We start from the raw sequence: 22,957 nt of genomic DNA, 5'->3' as shown, positions 1-22,957 counted from the left end.
CTGACACAATCATCTGTGGGATGTTTTCCCAAAAGGACCAGATGAGCAGTCTGAGTTCTTTACCTGCACATTTCATATTCTTTACATTACGGCTGAGCAACTACAGGTCTCTCTGGAGAGTCAATTTACAGAAACTTGGAGCTCCTCACAGAGAACATTTAGTCACTTTCTATCACCATAACTTTGTTATATAATACAGCAACTCTTTTCCTCAGGAAATAAACTACCTAATCTACATTTTCAGCCACATTCTCATTTCACATTTGATGTGAGCTTCAGTTTTTTCTTGTCTTACTTGACTGCATAAAAGAGAGTTCTCACAATGTTACCTGTTCTTGGGGTACCTGAGTACTCTGAGGGTTTAAGGCACTGCCAACGTACTCAGTGACATCTTAGGTTTGAGTTTGACAAGGTATGTTTGTTTCAATTTATTCTTAATCGCTCTGTTCCAACATTTTCTGTCTTCTCTCTCACAAAAGAGGACAATTTCCGCTGCCTTAACACTCAATTATCAGTTAATTGTTAATAATCTAGATGTATGTTGGATGTTCCTTCATTACAAAACTGTTGAAACCACTGACTTCATCTTCAACTCAGAGTAGACAACACGAGGTGTTGAAATATAAGATTAAACAAACACCAAGTTACTTGAACTGAACTCAGTAACTCAGTAACACAAAATAATGTCTGTTCCCATCTGTTGCTATTCAACATCTGGCCCAACAACATCTGACTCATATTGGGGCCACTACATGGCTTAAAATATAATAATTTCAGTATGTCTAGCATGTCTTTTTATGTTTTAAATCCCTAATTACTTACATCTTAATTAGCAAATAATCTCTTATTTTGTACTTTGTAACACGATACTTTTGGCTGTATTTGCATGTGTCTCTGTCGGGTAAGATATTCTTAATAGGTGAAATTCTCCACGGTAATTAATTGATTAATGAGTGATCTTTAACATCATTAGTCTAACAAACACTTGTAGGCCGGGGCATCTCTGCAGCGGTACAGTACTTCATTAATATGCTGTTTTGTCATTTGTGCAGCTGTATTTCACCACCTGTTCTTTGTAAATACAGAGCAAATAAGGAGTCTGATGTATTTTCCATCACAGGAAAGTGCCACATTTCTGTGGTATGAATGAGAACAATCGGCTGCTTCCATAGCAGGAAAAATGCTTTGAAACCCTGATATATTATTGCTTTGGAGAGCTGTTAGCATTACTGTGCAACATACATGATCTGCAGGTTACTGGCTAATACATGCTAACCAGTACGGCCATGTTGTTGCACAATGAATCCATCAATCCTTCAATAAAGGCTTTGTGTATGTGAGATAAAGCTGATTTACCGAGGCTTCCTGAGGGCACCATGCACAGAACAGAGCCCGTCACATTGTGAACCACTACACGTGTGAAAAAACAAGTAATGAATGGGAGCAGATGAGAAGGACAGCAGGAGGAGGACGAAAAGAAAACAAAGAAGACAAAGAGCTGTGGTGAAGCTGTCACTGGCAACAGCAGGTCAACGCAAGTCAAGAGGTTAAAGCAGGAAACACAAGCGAGGCTGTCACGGTGAGCGCCGCACACAGAGACACAAAAACACATCGACCAGCGACGACAAGAGGTAACTGCTTTCTGGCTGGTGAAGCAGGACAAGACATGAAGCTTGAGTCAGTTTATTGTAGACATGTTTTATCCAAGCAGCAAGATATGAGGATGAAAGTGAGTGTGTGTGTGTGTGTGTGTGTGTGTGTGTGTGTGTGTGCGAGTGTTCAGCACAGAGCAGGTACAGTGTGTGGGTGTTTTGGCTGCAGACCTCTGTGTTGTATAATTTAGCCATGCAGCATATCAATAATTCATGTCTGTCAGACTTCAAACAATTCACTGACCACTGTTTCTTTACAGACAGCACCAACTGAAAAATGTCTTTTCAGTGTGATACCCAGGAGCGTCTTTTGTGTCGTTACGTGCTAAATATATGTCAACTTATAATGTTTAAAGTCATTTTACACGTACATCTTCAGTTTCATCTCGGCTGAAACAATTTGGTATTTTCATTAATTGTTTAATCAGTGAAAGATCAGAACATTTTAGGGCATCTAAGTTATAATCATCTGTTTATAAAACAGAGAAAAGCAGCAGATCCTTATAGCAGATCCTTATATTTAAGTGGTTAAAACCGGAAAATGTTTGGCATTCTATCCTGATCACTGAGTTAAACAATTAAGCCGTTTTATAAATTGTCATGAGTCAATTAACTAATACATTACATGACTTAATGTGAATGAAGTAAATGTGGTTTTGTACTTGCTTCCTAATTTAATCCAATAAAATGTGATAGCACATTTTCAGCTGATGTCCCGTTCTTCAAATCTGAATTACACCCTCTAAATCAGGCCTCTCATGATGTTAACTAACATTCAGACGCACGAAACAAACAAACAAGAAACTCATGGAAGGAAATTACAATCATGGGACTTTACATTTGGTTAAGAGTAGTAGGACGGACTGGTGCTGACTGTCTGCTTCGCTCTGCCTAGCTCTTTGTTTACACTTTCACTAAATACTACTTTCAGCCAAAACACAGGCAACTTTGCTCTGAAATACATCGGGAACTACAAAATCTAAAAGAACCTGTGCACCAGCAGTCCCACATCATGGCCTTCTGATGTGTTTGTCTATTGATTAAGGCTTCAACAACTCTCATCACATGTCAAGCGAGAGTGAAGTTAATGTAAGCAACACAAGGAGAGAAGGGAAGCGTGGCGTGATAGAGGGGTCAAGGCGAGCAGTAACAGTGACTACGTTTACATAAAATGTTACGGTTTATGTCTTAATTCTGGAAAAGAAAAATAATCCTACGAAGCTGTTTACATGGATAATGTGAATGAAATATACCACTTATACTCCTACATGCAGCCATTTGTACTTCAGGCCCAGTCCTTCAAGGTCAGTTTGTGTATTCAGCTCATGAAAAATCTGTTACTGAAGATCTTTCGCTTCTAATTAAAATTTCTGCCTTTAAGCCAAATTATTATTAATTATTAATCTTTTTTAAATCCTGAGAGTGGTTTTTGTGACTTGACCCAACCAGACCACGAGTACAGCATTGTCAAAATTGCTTCAAAATAGAAAGTTGAAGCTAAAGAAACATAAAGTTTCAACATATCCATGGTTTGTAGAAACATACATTGCCATCATGTTGGTGACTGGACTGCCTCTTTCATTCCTTCAACAACCTTCTTAAAAAGGCTGCCCGTGCTACATGTTTATGCATATCCAAAAAGGTGTTTCATGATGTTTAAAAGCAGTTTGTCTCACACACAGACACAGAGTTGTTCGTAAAAAACTTGCTAGAGGCAATTTGTTGTAAAAATGTGCTAAAAACCCTGATTGTGTCAAGATAATGCTCCTAAAACCTGAATAATACTAGAACCTCATGTCTTCATCAAAAATCCTACATTTGGAATATCCAGACGGAACATTCTCTGAATATTACCACTGAATAATGTCTTGTTTGATAGCAGAAAACTAGTGCGCATGTAAACGTAGTCACTGAAGCCTTCCACAGACACAGCATGCATTCTGTTACTACACCTGTAACTCCCTTTATCCCACCAGATTACCTGGTTTCCTCACATTAAAAAAAAAAAAAAAAAAACTTCTTGAGAAATCAAGTTCCAAGGCTTCATGAATCCAGCGTATCTCCTACCTGTACGGTCAGGTAAACGCTGTCTGGACTATGTCCCAGGGGTGCTAATGTGTGTATAGACTCACCAGTGGGGATGAAGGCTGGTTGCTGGAGCTGCATGTTAGCCAGGGCTTGCTGGTAGTGGAACATGCTGGGGTTGAAGACGGTGGCAGCAGCTCCGTTGCTCTTCTCTAAGATCGGCCTCTTTGGTAGCGGCTGCATGGCTCCTGGAGGGAGACCCTGCTTGGGACCAAACACACAGAAGAAAGAGGAGCGAAGTTATCTTCAGCACAGCCAATAACATTTGTAACCTTGCAGAATATCAACACTTTCCCTGAAACAAAAAAACCTGATTATTTGAGAACTGCACAATGAAGTGAGCTCGACATACCCAGGATAGTTTTAGTATAGAAATTAGTATAAAATAGCACAATAATAAGATCCGACACTGCTTACACTGCTTTTTAATTTGTCTGCCCAGGAACCAAGTTCCAAGGCTTCATGTGTCCAGTTTTCTTTCATACCTGTACAGTCAACTGAACATTATTTGGACTTTGTCTCAGTGGTGCTGATGTGTGACAGACTCACCAGTGGGGGTGAATGCTGGTTGGTGGAGCTGCGTGTTAGCCCGGGCGTGCTGGTAGTGGGATAAGCTACAGAAGGAGGTGCTTTTATATGTAACATAACCTGCAGCGGAGCAGGTAGGCGTGCAGCACAAGTGACTTTTTGTTTGCCACTGCCTTTAACTGAAGCAATTTTAAGGCTTTGATCAATATCTTGAACTGCAATGCAACTTTTATTGTCTTGTCTGTTATAAACCTATTCTGATTTGTCTTTTGTTTTATTTATGTTCTGTTTCTTGCTGTCTTGCTACTTTTTTAAAAATGTAATTGAATGTAATTTTATGCTCCTGTAAAGCACTTTGAGTTGCCTTACATCTGAATTGTGCTATATACATAAAAACCTGACTTGCCTTAACATGGTAATTTGTCCCTGGTCAGAAGTGAACCAGCTTTATAACCTTGAAAATGCAGAGTTAACCCTGATGTTACTGGCTAAAAACGAATCATGCTTCGTAGGACAGGCCTCTGGTGTTATCTAACAGTAAATATAGAGTCTCTGTGAGCGTAGCAGCAGCATCCAGCTGACGTGGATGCTTCTGTTTACCACCACCAGAGGACACTGCAGTATGTAAGATTAGCTGAGGCGATGTAGGACAGCCCAGAGGTCAGACCAAAAGCAAAATGGGATTGCTATGACTTCATTCACTAATGGGGCCGGTGCTGAAACATCAAACTGCAGTGGATGATAACCAAGAGAAATAATATGGATACAGACACCTGACGTGATAAATGTCATAATCAGTTCTTAATTAACTTGATTGATTATTCTGACTAATTTGAGATTCAACAAGTGACAATACAGAGTACAGTCATCCGATAGCATGCAGCATTAGCAGCTGTGGCGACAAAACTAAATACCAGGATGTATAAACTCACTGATTCCTGACTTCCAAAACTCTCTCTTGTGTTTTTCTGCATCTGCTCTGCAGATTGACCTGATTATATTACAGCCGCTCACATTGCTAACTTTAGCCCGTGGAGCTTGCTTCACTGAGAGTACCGGCTCAGACGCATGCACAGTAGCACATATTCATGAAAAAACATAATCCCCAGACCACATTATCAAATTTCAAGTTGCCTGCGGGACACTGTGTTACCCGGATCCCTCACAGCATCAGTAAACAATATCCAAGTGGAGAACAGGATAATCTTCTCCTGTTTCACTGCTGCGTTCAGCAGATATGCTGATTGTTGATTTGTAACTTTTAAGAAGGTGAGTGTCGGCTTACACCTGTGTTTGTTCTGTTCTACAGTTCACCGTTCTGTGTATTCTTAGTAAGAAATATTTCCTGTCACAGTGTTGAGAAGGACTCACCAAGGCTGCGGACGCTGTGTTTTGACTGGCTTGGTGCTGTGCAGCCTTGATCCTAGCCTGCAGGTGAGCTGGGGGATGGAAGTACTTGCACTTGTCTCGGCTGCAGCGACCTTTAATGTAGTCCATGCAGACGATGACCGAGTTTTCGCTGCAGTCCACCATGCCAGCCTCGAGGGGGTGAGCGTAGCGGCAGTCACTCTCGCCCCTCGTGCAGTTACCGCGCTGGAATTCTCGACAAACCTGGCGAGGGTCAGCGGGAGCACTAATCAACATTCACCTTTCAACATACTGAGGCCAAACATACCAACACAACAACTGCACGCAGGTCGCATACCTCCAGCTTGTCTGTGCGCATATGTTTTTGTGCGGAGGTGCCGTTGGCCATGGCTGCCAGGCCGGTGGGACTCCCAGGAACCAGCAGGGGAGTACTGGGCAGCAGCTCAGGCATCAGGCCCATGCCTGGGCCCATGTGGCTCAGGTATGGACTGAATGCCATACTGGGACTCGTTGCCAGGGAGGGCGTCATTGGGAATGTAGTCTGAGGGATGGAGAGAACGACAGGAATGACAAACAAAACATGTTATAGCTATGCTGTTAATTTGAATATTAAGGAAAACGGCTGGAGAATATAAGAAAGACTCAGGAAATTTAACATTTTTAAAGAGGCTTGGTAGAACTTCTTTGATGTGCTGGAAGCCGGTCGTTACTTTATATTAGCTGACTCCTTTTCATAACTACCATTTGATACTGTTAGCTACGATGCACCGGAGAACAAGCATACAATCTCATCTTTTGGACTGTCCTTGAAAATCAGTCCTTCAGAAGGAGATTCACAGTCCAGCAACATGAAACAGCTTAAATAAATCATCCATAGGCTTGCAGAGATGAACGAGAGAGACGAGGAAGGTCTCATTTTTAGGTGCACTATGTAGAATTCAGACCTTCCAACCTTGAAGACAGTTTACCACCTTGTGCAGAAAGAAAATGTCAGCTCGTGTGTATGTTCGTGCATATAAAATTATATATCTCATCTAATTCAGCCCCGGGGCCTATTTAACACTGTGTTTTTGGTGCCCATCGCTAACTGAGCTGATCTTTCCACAGACACGACAGTCCATTTACCTCTGCAATGGAGTTTAAAAAAAAATAGTCTTCACGGAAGGAAACAGCTGAAGTGAGACGGAGGTCAAGTGTATCGCTGTCAACTGTGGAACTTATCTCTTGCTATGAAATAAAACACACAATACAATAACAACACAAAAACTATCCCCAGTTGCAAATATTTGTTATGTAGGTGGGTGAAGGCAGGGGGAAGGAATGCAGCGCCGTGACTAGTGAAACTCTTCCTCCTCCTTTTTTGGTTTTTCATCACACTTTGTGGCATATTGCTGCTGCCTGTTGGACAAATTCGTCATTCGTCACCAGCTTTTTGCGTATTTTAGAGTGACAAAACACACCAGTGTATTGATGTAATAATGCTGAGCACTAGGAGGCTGTTTTCATGTTCATCTGCTGAAACATCACATTTTCTCCGTGCTCATTGATAATCTGATTATAAGAGGCGGGGCTATGAGCAGGATTTGTGACATCACAAAAAGTTTGGAATCCAATCCTGGTCCAGTTTTCAGCGTACAATGTACGTGTGATGTGGAAACTTGAAGCCTCCATAGCACACACACTGAGAATGAACTTCACAGTAGAGTAGGAGTAGGTGCCATTTAAAGAATTTGAACGATGCTTTCCTCTGTAAAAAGCATGTCTTACACACATTAGATCATTTTGCCCTACATATCTTTAAATATCTCTTTAAAAACAACTTCCCCCTCGAAGCTGAGCAGAACATCCCTGACAGAACGCAGAGAGCAGCTTAAGTATTTTGGAAACATTCATACATTCATAGAGACATTGTAGTTTATGTGTGGGCTGCTCACTATGGGCTGCAACTGCGCTCCAGGCAGCATGAACTGCATCTGTTGAGCCAACATGGCTGCGGCGGCCTTCTGCTGGATCAGGTTGTTCCTCCCGTTGATCTCCAGCTGGGTTTTGAGGTGCGGAGGTGGGTGCAGGTATTTACAGTTCTCACGAGTGCAGCGCCCCTGAGGAGGAGAGAGGAGGGAGGAGAGGTCACACTTCTTACTAAAGGTAAAACAAGTCACGATACAGAGAGATGAGAGTAACGTCAAGAGGCCAAAATGGATCAGGGACCAACAAACATTACTGCAGCAACAGATCTATGTTTAGTTAAACTCATCCGCGTAATCAGGCACAATTTGTTAAACCAAACATCTAGAATCAGGCGTGTTTACAGCGCAGCAGAGCAGCACTACGTACAGTAAACTCTGCTGAAATAAAGTACTAATGAAGTCCCAGAAGACCGCATCTTGGAAAATTCATGAGAGATGTGCAACCACAAATACTCATCATTAAAAGTACACTGTGCAGAAATCACAAAACACTGATTTAAAACATAAAAATGGCCGTCATTCAAAGTTGTGTCTATCTTTGAACGCTATGTGAAGTGACAGGTGAAGTGTTTTCAAGCCAGCTTTGGATTTTTCCACGGAGGCACAGAAGCCAAACAACTTCGCCGACAAGAGATAAAGCTCCAGAATGAAAACACATGCTCGACTCTCACCGGCCCGCGTGACAGATTCTGTGTCTGTACCTGCTGGTTCTCGGTCCAACAAATGAGCTCAATGACAAAAGTGAATATTGCAGATTATGTGTCTGACGGTAGCACATGCACTCATTTTGTTCAGAGCTTATTACCTTCATAAATATAAATAACTTCATTATACAGTAGAAGCATGTTAAAGAAAACTGAAAAACTTTGACAAACATCATCAGCAGTGCAATAAAGGAGCAACACCGCAATCTAAGAATACTTTGTTAGATGTAAAAGTCCTGCATTTAAATTGTAAATTAAGGAAAACTATGTTTATTATCAGCAGAATGAACTCAAAGTACCAAAAGCAGAGTTCCAGTGTGTGACATACAGTCATATACTATGTTATTACATGAGATAAATTCAGCATTTTACTGTTGTAGCCAGTCGAGGTGGAGTTAATTCAAATTATCTTAAATACAACTGTAAAAATATATAAGCTCATCACATGTTTTGTAGGGAAAATTTGAATATATCTTAATGTTTGATTTGTGCACTGACATAGTTTTTATCCACTGTCCTTCTCACTTGACAGTCTTCATCCTTGAAGAGATTCCAGACTCCCTAAACAATAACGATGTAACGGACGACACTGACCAAGAAACAAACTCCTGTCAGCCGACACGATGATACAAGAAACTGTGTCGAATGACATACTGTGTAAACCTGAGCACATGTACTGTTCTTTGTACCAAGATCCTCTCTGTGAAACACATCTGTTTGTATTAAACTCGTACATTCAAGTCGGGACATTTGAGGCTCTTTCAGTTTATTCTTCTATTCATCAAAGTGAAGACTGATAAGAAGCACAAGGTTGTTTTTTTTTCAACAGTGACTAAAAAGCTGGAAATTTCCAACAAATGTGGTGAAGTAAACAGTCAAATCTAACAAATCTGTAGTTCCAAAAATGAAAATTCAGTCATTATCTATTTAATCATGTGAAGTTTCATAGTCCACTTCATAGTCTTCATAGTCCACTGTGGAGCTTTTCAGCTGTGCAGCACTCAACAGAAGCAGAAGGGGATGTAAAACTTCAACTTTTCATGACTATTCATGAATGACTGCAGCACGTTGGCTGAGCAGCCAGTATTCTAATGTCGGGCTTATGTGCATAGTCAAAGCATTTCTATTTGTCTTGTATGCAAAGCTTCACTCAGCGCATACAGGCTGAAACAATGATGGCAGACAGATTGTATGACGGTAACCAAAGTCGACACATATTTGAGCAAAGCCCTTTATGATTCGTGAATAAAACAGCAGGAAATGGTTATAAAAACTCATTTCAAGAGGGCTTGATGGTATTTGGGGATATAAATTAAATGGATTACTGGATGGAGGTTGAAGAAAGTAGAAGCTGTAGTTTTAACTCCTCCGACAAACCTATAACTCTGAATTTCCTTAAATATTTCAGTATCAGTAATTAATCTTGTGATCATTGCAACACGTTACATACAAAAAGAAACCATGCACATAAAACAACGCTTTCAATTAGCTAACAGTAAGTGAAGTGTTATAATTCAGTATTTCAGTCAGGTACAGTAGCTTCTGCCACAAACCATCTTCATCATTCTTTATGCTCATTTTTACTTGTCATCTTTGGCTTCTTGACAAACCCCTAAATCAGATTTCGAGCCATTTATCTAAAAGCAATTCATTTTGCCCCAGAACGTCATTAAAGCAGTGTCCTTCCTCGCTGCCTGAGCCTGTGAGGAAGGTGAAGATGGTGCTGCAGGAGCACTGCAGGTCAACACACACTGCAACATAAAACTGCAGTCCCCATTAAACCCCTGGGCCGCCAGCAGCTGTCTGCGCCTGCAGATGAGCTGTTAACCCCCTAAACTACGTCGGCTACGCATCAGCCACGCACTCTGTCATCAACCACACCCACGCGAACCAGCTTCCATTACGTGAACACGAGCTGCTGACAGAGAGAGCGCTGAAGCGACGGAAAAGTCTGAAGACAAGCTGACGTCATGGTGCAGAGACCCTGGCGGTGATGGATGATGTCACGCCGAGAAAAGGACACATAAAAAATGGATTTCGCAGCAGGAGAACTGTATGGGACGGGAGCTAACCGCAGTGTCTCCTATGGCGGCGTCCATGAGAGACTCACATCAGACAAAAGGGCATACCAGCAGACGTGTAGCAGCCTGAAAAACGGTCAGGATGGCTCACAGGCTTATACACCAACACTCGCGCCTACTGCTGGAGATGCGGGCGAGGTTTGCGTCAGCGAGCTGTGTGTTTAGGGATGAGTGTGTCATGAGGAGTGAATCCCACGAGCCCAGCGAGCCCGCTGAAGCTCAGAGGGGAAAGACGTGTACCCATTAATGAGCCTAATGATGCACCTCATACAGCGTGTACCTCAGAGTATGAAATCGGAAGCAAACGAATATCTGAATTTCAGCAGCATGAGCATCGCCGCCGCCGTAATAAAAAGCTGTAAAATCTGGTGAAGAGATGGAGGCCGGTGGAAAAGTGGTGTTGAGGAGAGTACTGGGTCAGGAATCTCCTTTTGGTAGCCATGGCAACACACTACGCAACACAGAGAAAGTCCCTGTTAGTACGGCGGTGAGCTGTTGATGCATTCAGAGAGAGAACGAGAGAGCGATGATAGAAAAGACTGCACACTACACATTTCTAGCAGTGTATTATTTTCCATATCTAGTAAAGAACAGACTCGATGTTTCTCTTCAGGTCAAGCATCACCAGGCTCGAGTCTGGCCTCATTTACATGATATGTAGCTGAAACAATTAGAGAAAGTCTGAATGAACTGGCCATAATTTGGATAAGTATTTATTTTAGCCATGCAAGTGTCAGTCTTTCCAACACTTCAGTTCACTGAGAACTATCTCGACAGCTATTGGATGGGTTTAAGGAGGCAAGTCACAATTTTTACTGTCAATTCAACTGTTGATTTTTGATAAATAAATGGTCCAAAAATGTCATGAAAATAGAAACATAGTGATCTGTGCTTCCAAAAGCCCAAGATGACTTGCTAAAACATCTTGTTTTGATATTCCGTTTACTGCCACTGAGGATAAAAGTAGAAAATATTCACATTTAAGAAGCTGGAATCAGAGAATGTAGACTTTTTTCTAAAAAATATCTCAGACTGTTTAACTGATTATCAAAATAGTTGACAACTAATCGATTAATCGTTGCAGTGCTACAGTAGATAACATTTTGTACAGACATTCATGGTCCTCAGAGGATGAATCCTACTGACTTTGGTGATCCCGACTTTTCACGGGAGCTGACATTTCAGGTTTTCGGTGAAATATCTGTCATCGAACGGCTTGGCATTAAATTTGGTGCAGACATCCAGGTGCTCAGACAATAAATCATAATCACGTTAAAATCCAAGCACTTTTCATTTAGAATTATCATCAGGTAAAAATTTTAATTTGTGCAATACTTGAACTACAGTCCTACAGTGATGTCACCCAAAAACTGACACTGCAGTTGAATCTAGTAAATGTCGGGCAGATGTGATGCTCACACTAATCATTGTAGATGACAGCAGCACTCGTGCTAACAAGGTAAAAAGAACCAGGCGGTGAGCCTTTTCCCTCCCTCCCTCCCTCGGCAGGTTCAGACCAACCGGACGGAGCTAATGGGGGAGCAACATTGAATGACAGTGGTCGGCTCGGACCGGGCTGGAGATGCCAGATATGGGAGGGACGATGAGGAGGGAGGCCATTAGCAGATAAATCCATAAAATTAACAAAGAAGGGAGGGGTGGGCGGGGAGCAGGAGGAAGGAGTGATGCTGTCGAGCGTCGGCCGTGTTGGGGACAGAGCGAGGTGCTTCTTTGTTTTTTCTAGTCAGTCGACCAAAAACAACGGCTGTCAGCTGAGTATAATCCTGAACAACAATGGGGACAGAAACGCTGTGGTGAGGAGGTGGTTGTTGACACGGCTGCTGCAGCTCCTGATAAAGAAACGCAGCTTTGACCTTCAACCGTCACCAACTTCAGTTCGCTCTCAGACTAACAACGTGACCTCCGGGCTTCAAACAACCAAACACAGCCTTTAATTCGCTGCCTTTGGTCCAAAGCAGCTCGCCTCTTTCTCCCATCAATACATCCAGCACAGAGCCAGGCTGTTGCTCTGTGCTAAAAACAGCCGTGCCACTCAGGAAGATCAAACTATCCAATGGGTACGCACTCCTGTGCTGTTGCTAGGCCCCCCTCTCTGTTTCTCTCCCTCTCTCTCTCTCTCTCCCTCGCCATCTCTCCCTCCTGCTCTGGAGGACATAACACAGAAAAATGGCTGAATAATAAATTCTAACTCAATAAACGAGGAGACAGCAGCTGCACTCAGACAGAAAGCCCCTTGTCTGGGTCTCACTCCTTCCCTGTAAGAAAAGCTGCTTTGGCGAAACCCACGACACACACGCCGACACAGCAACAGTCCATCCTCTATTTTTGCGCAATTGTCGATTGATAGTCGGAGCTCTTCTAAAATACTGTAGAGCATCATCACTTATTAGACTGTTAGCGTTTCCACTGGGTGAGAGCGGAGCTGGTGTTGTTCGCATCACTGAGGGACGGTCAGCGAAGCAGCTTTACGAGAGAAATCACGATGACAAATATCTTCTGACACTGTGATTAATTCTAAATGTTTAGGTAAGAGCTGCAGAAATAAGTCGATCAAAGGATTAACCGATCAAAAGAAAACAAAATGACAACTGCTCTGATAATCAATGAGTCGATTCAGTCATTGTTTCAAGCAAAAGTCTCCAAAGGTTTTGGACAAAAAAAAGGATGAATTATGAATGAGCTTAAATCTCAGACTTTTAACATTTTATAGACTAAATGATTAATTGATTAATAATAAAAATAATCAGCAGACTCATTGATAATAAAAATAGTCATTAGCTGCAGAGTTCTGAGTTATAGGTATAAGAATCATGTGTCAATTTTGATGGTCTACATTTGGAGGAAGGTAATAAAAAGATTCATATCCACTGAAGATCCTCAGTTCTGATTAGCTTTCAGAAAACAGACATGATAACCAGACATCTTTGACTTAAGTGTCATTTCAGTTCTAAATAGGGATGTTAATGATCAATCGATTAATCGCTGTTAAGAATTGAAAAGACATTCCAGACTGATATCAATATTTGAGCCGTTTTGTTGCCTCAGTTTATGTTGGATTTCGTTGGACTAGTTACTGATCTGTGAATGAAGACATTATTTTGTGCTATCTAGTTGAGTCTCATTCAAGTAACTTGGTATTTACTTTATCTGTTTTTTTCACTCCTAGCCTCCTGGTTAAAACACTCAACTGATATTGATTGTTAAGGCAGCTGACTATTGACTATAGAAAACAGTCTTTGCTCACTCTAAATGAATGCAGCACTGTAGTTAAGAAGGGCACCAACAGTGAGAAACAGGCTTATATAATTGAGCATGTTTCATGACAGGTAGCAGCCATACACCTGTTTCAAGGTGAACATTGACGGTTATCTTCATGTCTTGCTCATCTAACATGTTTAAAGCTATAATTTCATATCTGTCAGGACATTTCCATTTCCTACATTACCTTAAAAGGTCTTCTCATCGGTAAAATATGAACAATCTAAGCTCCAAGTGTAAGTAATTAAACCAAAATGACATATAAAATTATTGAAACTGTGTCTTGAACATCGACCTGCTTCTCTGCTCCTCTGCACCGTGATGGGCTGTCCCCGTGTTTTGCACTGCATTTAACGTAAGGTGATGATGTCATCACAAGCATGCAACGCGATGAGGTAAAGAAGCCTTCTGCTGCAAAACAAGAATAAAACCTGAAATGCTTTTGTCTTAGATTAATTTTAAACAGAACAGGTTAAAGGTCATTATAACTGATGACTAGGATAATAAATGTGTCCTGTGTTGCAACTGTGACATTTTCTTATACGGCTGTCCATTTTATGTTTGTGTGAGTCAGTAGGAGGAAAAAGAGAGAGGACTGCAAACACGTTAGCTTTGCTGTGGAGGCGATTACATCAATTACAAGCACGTGACGTACAAACTTGTCGTCTTTTATCCCTCACATAAACCATGAGATGAAATCTGTCCACCGTCAGAGACTTTTCTGTACCACTTTTCCTTTCATGCGTCTAGTTGGGTGACATCATCAATAAGCAAAACTGGTTTATAATAAATGACTGTAAGTAATTTTTAAATTCATGTAACAAAGTGCTTGGATTGGGCATTATGGTGGCCTATAGGATCCACACCATGTCACCTCAATGTTAGAGGCTCTAATCAGCACTCACTCTCAAAGAAATCTTTTTATTGTTATTACAGATGACAAACATCATCATAACTCACAATATCAATAAAGCAGTTGATCACTTTGGGCTCCATGATGACAGGCCAAAAATTCAATTTTCAGTGTGAGTTCTCGAGTCTTTTAAACATCATTCTGGGAGAAATTGGACAATTTTTCAACATTAGTCAGATGTCAAATGTTCTGGACCGTAGTTCACGCTACTAACAACTCGAAACACAATCACGAGGACAAAAAAATAATAATGATAAACGTCCTTCGAGACAACCTCTGCAGTCCCCGAGTCACAAGGACGTACAGATGAAATTAGAAAGAAGTCGGACAAAAATAGCTTCAGAAAAAAACCAAGTGGGGGTAGAAAGGGTGGATCAACTGACCGACTGACATAGTTTTCAAGGTTTCCAGGAAATTCACCCTGACTCATCCCCTCTCTTCACCAATGTAGTCTGTAGACAGTCTAAACAATCATCACACTGATCACATTTGTGGCATTCGATGTGTGAAATAAGGTTGGTCCACGTCACCTGAAACAGCGACCCCCTCTGCTATATAACACAACAGGAACAATATGTTTGTGTGTCTGTGTCAGGTTATTTGTTCACTACTATACAGAGCCTTCAGCTAAATGTGTCTAAACAAAGAAGATGCAGTATGGCAGGACCTAATGTGTGTGTCCTTGCTGTTTCATCGTTACCTTGAGAGAGTCGAAGCAGGCGATGACTCGGCCATTCTCCACATGGCAGCTCCGGGAGGGGTGGGCAAACTTGCACTCGGCATCAGACCGCGAGCAGGTGCCTCTCTGAAACTCACGACACACTTCCAGGGTCAGCCATTTGGTGTCCCGTCCCATGGTCATGCTGACGGCCATCGGAGTCAAACACACTGAGCGGCGGCGGAGACAGACGGACGGAAAACTGTCTGATGGGAGCAAAGGGGTGACTAATAGTGATGCAAAGAAAAAAAAAAAAAAAAGTCCCTGGCAAAAACACAAGAGAAAAACAGAAGCAAAAATATTTTTCCTCAGCGCAGAAAAGGGCAGCGGGTCCGTTTTGGTTGGTGTATTTTAGGGGGATGTTTATTAGTTCTTCCTGGGAAAAGTGGCAGCTGAAGTTTCACTGGGGTGAGATAGAGGGAGGGCTGACTGTGAGCAGAGTCCAGCTCTGCCTCAAAGGAGAAAAAAAAGAGAAACTACTCTTGAGGACATCACTCTGGCATGCTTGGATATGTCACCGAGCGTCCTGTGCCTTCACCTGAATCGACTGACGCCCACCGCAAGTTACTGTTACGTTCACGTCAACATGGCCGAGGCTGGGGTGGACGCTGTAAGTGGAACAAAAAGCAGAACCTTATAGGGATGGTGTCCTTGCCCGGATGAGGCGAGGTGGCGGCTCAGCTCAGGGTATGTGAGGACTGCAGCTCGCCAACGTGGGATGGATGACTCTGTGGCTGTCAGGATAAAATACAGCCTCCATTCAAGGCCAAACGACCAGCAAGTCCCGTCCTGCTCTCATCCAGCAGCGGACGACACCTCACAGTAGGCACTTTGGAGTTCCACTTCCTCCTCTTATTTCAGTCGCTTTCTCATCCCCCTCTCACCGTTGTCTGCTCTTCTGTTGTCATCCTCCTCACTGACCTCTCTTCTGCATGTCCTTGCTTGCTGTAAAAACAGAAAGACAAACATTAGTACAAAGCATCCGCGAGACGGCAGCCAGTCGGAGAGAAAAACGTAGAGCTACATCCTCGTGAGGATCTTGTTGTTTAAGCGGAGGGGTGATGAGGACCACGAGGCAGGAGGAGGGTGGAAGGGAAAGCGAGGACAAACAAATAGGGGAACAGAGCGATACGGGAGGGAGGGAGGCAGCAATGAACAGGAAAGGGCAAGCTATGTCTTGATTAAGTGATACGAGAGAGAGAGAGAGAGAGAGAGAGAGAGAGGAAGAGAGGAGATGGAGGGAGATTGCAGGCAGGACAGAGACGTCACTTCAACTCTCCTGGTCTCCACGGAGCAGAAAGTAATTGACTAACTTGACATACACTGTGAAAAGGAGTGTCCTTGAGATCAGCACATGTGGTCGATGATTCCCAGACAGTTATTAATGTGAAGGGAAGAAGAAGTAGGAAAAAGAGAGACAGAGAGAGGGAAGGGGGGGGCAGTTCTTCACAACTGCAGCTGCTGTGCTCAATGTGAGGCTCCAACCAATCGGACAGACTTTTACAGGCACGCAGAGCACATCATCAGCCAATGACAGGGCACTTTCCACAGCGGCTCCTCCCTCCATAGAGCCCGTCCTTGTTCCTCCCAGGATTTTTTCACTGGTACAGCACAGTCATGGCTGAGCCACATGCTAATATTCAAACTCTGAGCCAACTCCAACTAGCTCTGTCCTCTCGCAGGCGCCGAGCAGCAAGTTATTCTCATTCAGACGCACCGCAGTGTGATGCAGCGAGGACGCATGCAGCCTGCTGTGCGTCTCACTCTCGGGGAGCGGGAGTGACGTGTCCGGACACTAACTGAATACAGATAACAATCACTGAGGTGGCTCAATAAAGACGCACACACAGGGAGAGACTACACCATAGCTTCCCAGGGAAAGGCAAAGTTCAAACGGCATTTTTTGGACTGAAGGCTGTCCTGTATGAAACACAAGGGCATTAACGCACAAAGTGAATCAACAATAGGCAAGATGCAGGAAAGGAGGAGTATAAAAAAATAAAAAAACAGGAGGAGGAGAGGGGGTTGGAGCAGATATTATCGGTCCCTGTGTCTGATGGCGGCAGACACAGACGGAGGAACCGACGGGGGGGAGAGTGTGAGGGAACGAGTGTGTGTGAGTGTGTGTGTGTGCGTATGCAGATAGACAGCCCAGAAGGAGAACACCGCAGTGGAGTGGGAGAAGGAGGGATAAGGGGGAGGTGGGAACTGAATTGATACACCCACCTTCAAACACAAGAACAAAGACACATCCCAGCCAAAAAAAAAAAAAAAAAAAAAAAAGGACAGGCAGGATGAGGGATGAGCAGGTACAGCAACTGCTTTGCTTGCTTAACCATTATGCTTGTCTGTGCCTCCTCCTCTGCCTCCCAGCCTGCCTACAGATCGATTGAAACTTTTCTCAGGGGTCCAACACAAGCACTCCTCCTGCAGCTTTGCCTGTCCTGCATTCAGGTCCACATCAGTGTCAGGCGCCCTTGCTTACGCACACCCTGACGACGCAGCTCAGCAATCCCAACAAAACCCGCATCATCAAAATGCTCCTCAGCAACACTCTACACTTCCTCGGCTCGCTCTCGCCACACCAGACACCAAATGGCGCACACAGTTGCCACTAGAATCGTTCTTGGAAAGCTACACGGCAGAACTGGCTCTCCTCCAAAGCCATTCTGGTTTGTACTGCACCCTGTACCTTCCAATATACACAGTAATGACCTTTCATTTACTGATACATACTGCCTCTGCTTTCCAGCTCTGTTACCAGGCCTTACCTTGCTAGCTTTCCCTCTGGCCTCTACCGGGGCCTAAACACACACTGGAAGACAATGGGGACAGTTAAAAATAGAGAAATCATGCCATGGCATAATGTGCAAGTAGTAAAAATGTGGCATGCCTATTTAGGGGGGTTGTGTTTGTTACAACATGTTCACGAACAGACAGAACAGCCTGAGAGCTTTTAGTAAGCTTGCAGATCTATCAGTCAGACAAAAAAGTGAATTAGTTTCATTAATGAGTTGCTCAAAAGTGGGTGAAACCACTTTATCCTCCAGTGTAGAAATGTAAGAACATGGAGAAGTACAGGTGAACAGTCTACGGCCATGCTAGCAGCTCTGTCAGGCTGAAACTTCAGTGCATTTGGCTAAATATTAAAGTCAGCATGATTAGCATGTTAGCTTAAGATTAACCAAAGAATTGGACAAATGACGATTTCGACCTGGATGTGTGACATTTTTGCTTTTCTGCAGTACATATTTGTAATGTGACAAATTAAAAGAACTTTCGCCAATGAAGAAAAGCTCAATCAGCCAGCCATGGTAATAACTGTATGACTAGTAACCACACCCCTAGTCTTTGTTTGAGAAATGACACTGGGCGTTAGACAGAAGAAACACTGACATGTATACTGCAAAATACAGAGACATTTATCTTGAGGTTATAGGCTTAATCAGCAATGTGTGAACTAATTTAGTAAAGTGTCTGAAATCTCATCAAAAGCACTTTCTCAGGCTGGGAAACAAAATCAAATATCATAATTTTTCCCACCAAATACCTCGACAACGATGTACGCTATTGGTACTTTCACAAAATATCAACTCAATGAGATTTTTGATAAATCATTATCTGTAATGTGGATATAATGACTAAGTAGGTAAAGGAAGTATTAAAACAAGTAGAAGAGACATCACTTCACCATAATGCAGCCTTTAAAAAACAAGGTAACCTAAAAAAAAAAAAAAAAGGAGGGGTCATTACGTCACCAAACCTTGCTTTGGGCGAGACTGTGGTGACAGTTATTGAAGTCAATGGGAGAAGCATAGAGAAACACAGTAAAACCCAATATAACTATGTCTACATCGTAGACGTAATGACCTTTCCTTCTTTTTTAGGCTCCTTGTTTGAAACCAGGACAACACTTACGCTAGATCATGAAATAACCATGACCAAATCAAATACCATATATAGTGTCATATCACGACAGTGACATCATATCAATATAGAGCTCTATAGACTAATCTGCACATTCACCAATGAACAATTTACCAACAGCAGAAGACTGATGTCATCACCGGAGTTAACCTGTCAGTATGTCGCCGTCTGTACGATGCAGAACTACAGGGTTGAAGACAAAAACACACAGACATCTGAGTTTTTCAGAGACGTCACAATCTTGAAAGCAACCCGACAAAGACAGCCACACTTACATGAATTGTCTGCGTAAAGCAAATTATGTACCTTTATTAGATGCTTTATGAGTTTCTTAAGCAATGGAGGTCTTTCCCTCTCCCTCTCTCTGCAGTACTGCACAACACAACCTACCACAGCTGAGCTAAAACACGAGGAGGCCAAAAGATACACAAGCATAAACACTGATCAAGAGCTCTGCTGGAAAGACAAGGGCCTGGTGCTACATGCTCGAGGCTGCGTTATTGTGCAGTTGCTGCCCACACACCACAACTGTGTCAGTGTTGTCCCTCGCAACACCGATGAATGGGTTAAAGCTCTAGAGTAAGAAACAAAACATACATAAGAGAGCATGAAAATAAGAATTAGCTATGCTGCAAGGTTAGTAAGCAAACAAGTTTAACTTTCTAATGTACACAACATGGGTGCAACTGATGGTTGTTTTCAATGTCGCCTCATCTGCAGTTTATTCATCATTTGAAAATGTCACAATTTGACATTTTCAATTTGCTTGTTTTGTCCAATCAAAATATATCAAATTTTACAGAATTTATGAAAAACACAAGCAGAAAATCCTCCTGAATCCTGAAGCGATTATCAAAATAGTTAATAGTGATCATTTTCTGTTTGTTAACTGCTCTATACATTGACTATTTCGGCTCCAATAAACAGATGAACTATCAACTCTATTCCCACGTAGTAATCAGAAGTCTGTAACGAAGAAAAGAGAAATAATCTTGTTTCACTGAACTTGTCCGACCTTTATGATGCAGCATAAACAATCATTTGCAGGGATGCGGCATGGTGAATAAATATAGAGCGTCCCAGTTATAACAGTCATTATGCTGCTGCCTGTCCTCCAGGTGTCTGCAGTGAGAAGAGGTGGCTCCAGCAGTCAGTAGGTGGGGGTCAACGTGTAGGTGGAACAGGATGGGGGTGGGGGTGGGGGGGTATAAGGAGGACAGATGGGGGTGGCTGCTGTTGACTACGGCGCAGTGCGTCCCTCATCAAACACAGTGCACCAAAGGGCTACCGGCAGTGTAACCTTCACCGGAGCTCTGACGTCTGCATTATGGCTTGTGTGTAGGCTGGGTGCCACCTCGACAGACAGCCCCGCACCTTATCTGCTCACGCTAACAGATAGCCTTACACCAATACAACCGTGAAGAGCCAGGCGGGCATTCAGTGGAAGGCAAGGTGACACAATAATACAACTTATACAATTAATTAATTATCAATTAAATTATTGTTTCTGCTCTTACGAGATTCCTTTTGCCTTCTGTCTTCTGAATAATCCCAGTCCATTATATTTTCAAGAGACCTTATAATTTCTTGCCAGTGGTTGATGACAATTTTAGTGGAAAAGAAACATTAACAATTGATGTAGAGATGCACCAGGTTTATGTTTTTAATGGGAATGTAAATGTTATAGACGTTGACGTTATGGAACTAGAAAAGACTACAGTTTCTGAATAAAATGTATGAATAAAAATTTGCACATGAAAACAGTTGACGTGCTGAAGGAAGTTGAAATGTCAGGTGAAAAAGCAATTACTTTAGACATTAAATTGAAAGTTTAAGTTAAAGAATAAAGAAAATGAAGCTGAGTTGTTTATTCAAGTCTGAGTGCTTATTTAAATCAAAGATTCAGCTGCGCTTAAAGATATAATACGCAACACTTCTACATTAATCACATCTAGACCTCTGCTATATATTTTGTTGAGTTGTTGATTTGATTAGCCATAAATGTTTCCAACAATGCTAAAACCAAAAGAAAACTGTGTTTTTTTATTTAAGGTAACCCTGCAATTAATTCAATCGCCTGTCGCTATAACTTAGCGTAAAGTAGTGTTTGATCATGACGTTGTTGTCTCTGTTGGTTTCTTGGATTGCCTAATGAAAATCTATTTCTGTGACTCAGGCAGAAACGTTCATGGACAAGAAGGGCTGGTGATATTGAATTTCGATACTTTTACAGCACCAACCGAATTGCTTCAATACTATTGATTTTTCTGTCGCTTAGGAGTTAATCTCATCAGCGTCAGTGAACCAATAGGGGTGCAGCATGCTTGTTGTGCCGAGATGTAATAGTGCTGGTGGTTAGCCGTCTCAATGCATGCAGGACAAACACAAGGTTACGTCTGGAGGATTCTCTTGTTTTAAATCAGATTTCATGAAACTGGAATCAAAAAAAGATCACTCATGAACCTGTACACCAGGTCAAGGTATTGGTAACGGTTCTTTTAACTATACCAAAGGAAAAACACCATTTCCTTGGATAAAACTGCAGATTTCTATGTTAATATTGGATAATATACACGCACAGCCCAACAAAATATTTCACAAAGATTTAATTATTTTTAGTCATTATATTTCAGAAGCATTACATTTATATCTTTAAAGGAGTCAAAATGGCAGCAATATATACATTTGAACTTTCTATCCAAATAATGTTTTTTGATGAGCTACATAACAGTTACTAACCCAATAAAACTATAAACATGAGTTGCAAATGTACACTTAACAACTGCTCAATAAATGGTTTATATAGCATTTTACTCTTTGTTGACAGTGAAATGACTATTAAGTCTAATTTAAATTAACTAAAAATGTACCATTTATTAATGCTGGTTAATTTTAAGTGTTAATGACGTATAAACTGAATGTGAAAGTGCCTAAAAGAGGTAAAGATTTAGCTGAACTTTAATCAATTTAAGCTTGCTCTCTTGTTCAGTGTATCATGAATCACTCTCGATTAAGATAATTAGGTAAATGTTTTAAATGGAAATGTTAAGTGTTGATGGTTTATAACACAAGTTGACATAATGAACAAAAAATAGTACAGGTAACATTTTCTGAACAAGAAAATGGTTGTTCAGTAAATATGCCAAAACGGGGAAATTAAAGTGTTTTCAGACAATACAGCAGGTTGACAGGGAGAACAAAAAGCTAAATAAAAAGTACCAAACTGTGTGTCACAGCCTGGGGAAAGCCAGTGAGGGATTTTAACAAGTATACGTTGGACACTTCGGCCCATATCTGTTTGTCATTTTGGTTTCACAAGAGAATCGGAGTGTTTCCTGTGGGAGTTTTTATAGTTTTTATAAGCTGGAGTTTCCCTTTTTTCCTAAAAGCTGGGTGAATTCCATTTTTAGAGACAAAAGTAGCAGTGTATCAAATACTGGAGCAATGAAAACAGCTCTAAATGATCAGTTGTGTAAACATACAACTCTTTTTAGAGCAGTGATGAGGACGATGGCAGTACAGGATAACGCCAGTGAGCAGGTGATTGATTAAAAAGCACAAGGTGGGAGATCCATAAATCACAATGAGAGCGAAAGCCAGCAGCCTGGAGGGACGGAGCAAAGTAATTAGGTTAAGTATCAGTAATCCTTTCAGCTCATTAAAGCACCACAGTTCACCATTCAAACAAACATACTACAAGCCTATCCCATAATACCAGACAACATGGTCCACACG

At 41.9% G+C, this 22,957-nt stretch overlaps 1 protein-coding gene across 5 annotated transcripts in view; it reads right to left on the bottom strand.

Annotated features, from left to right (window-relative positions):
- The window catches only part of mbnl3 (muscleblind-like splicing regulator 3), a 35,794-nt gene that overhangs the window by 10,300 nt on the left and 2,537 nt on the right, over positions 1-22,957 (bottom strand). For 3 of the 5 annotated variants that reach the window (XM_037077803.1, XM_037077804.1, XM_037077807.1), the window contains 5 exons: positions 15,278-16,240; positions 7,568-7,732; positions 5,971-6,174; positions 5,637-5,876; positions 3,785-3,941 (listed from right to left, as the gene is read on the bottom strand). In XM_037077803.1, the coding sequence (XP_036933698.1) occupies positions 3,785-3,941; positions 5,637-5,876; positions 5,971-6,174; positions 7,568-7,732; positions 15,278-15,451 (940 nt within the window). In that variant the 5' untranslated portion in view covers positions 15,452-16,240. The remainder of the gene's footprint in view (positions 1-3,784; positions 3,942-5,636; positions 5,877-5,970; positions 6,175-7,567; positions 7,733-15,277; positions 16,241-22,957) is intronic. The other 2 variants (XM_037077805.1, XM_037077808.1) reach the window with 1 other exon arrangement.

This window comes from Acanthopagrus latus, chromosome 18 (assembly GCF_904848185.1).
Source record: "Acanthopagrus latus isolate v.2019 chromosome 18, fAcaLat1.1, whole genome shotgun sequence".
Lineage (NCBI taxonomy): Eukaryota > Metazoa > Chordata > Actinopteri > Spariformes > Sparidae > Acanthopagrus > Acanthopagrus latus.
The sequence above is the reverse complement of the archived record's forward strand: the minus strand, read 5'-3'. Positions and strand labels throughout refer to the sequence as shown.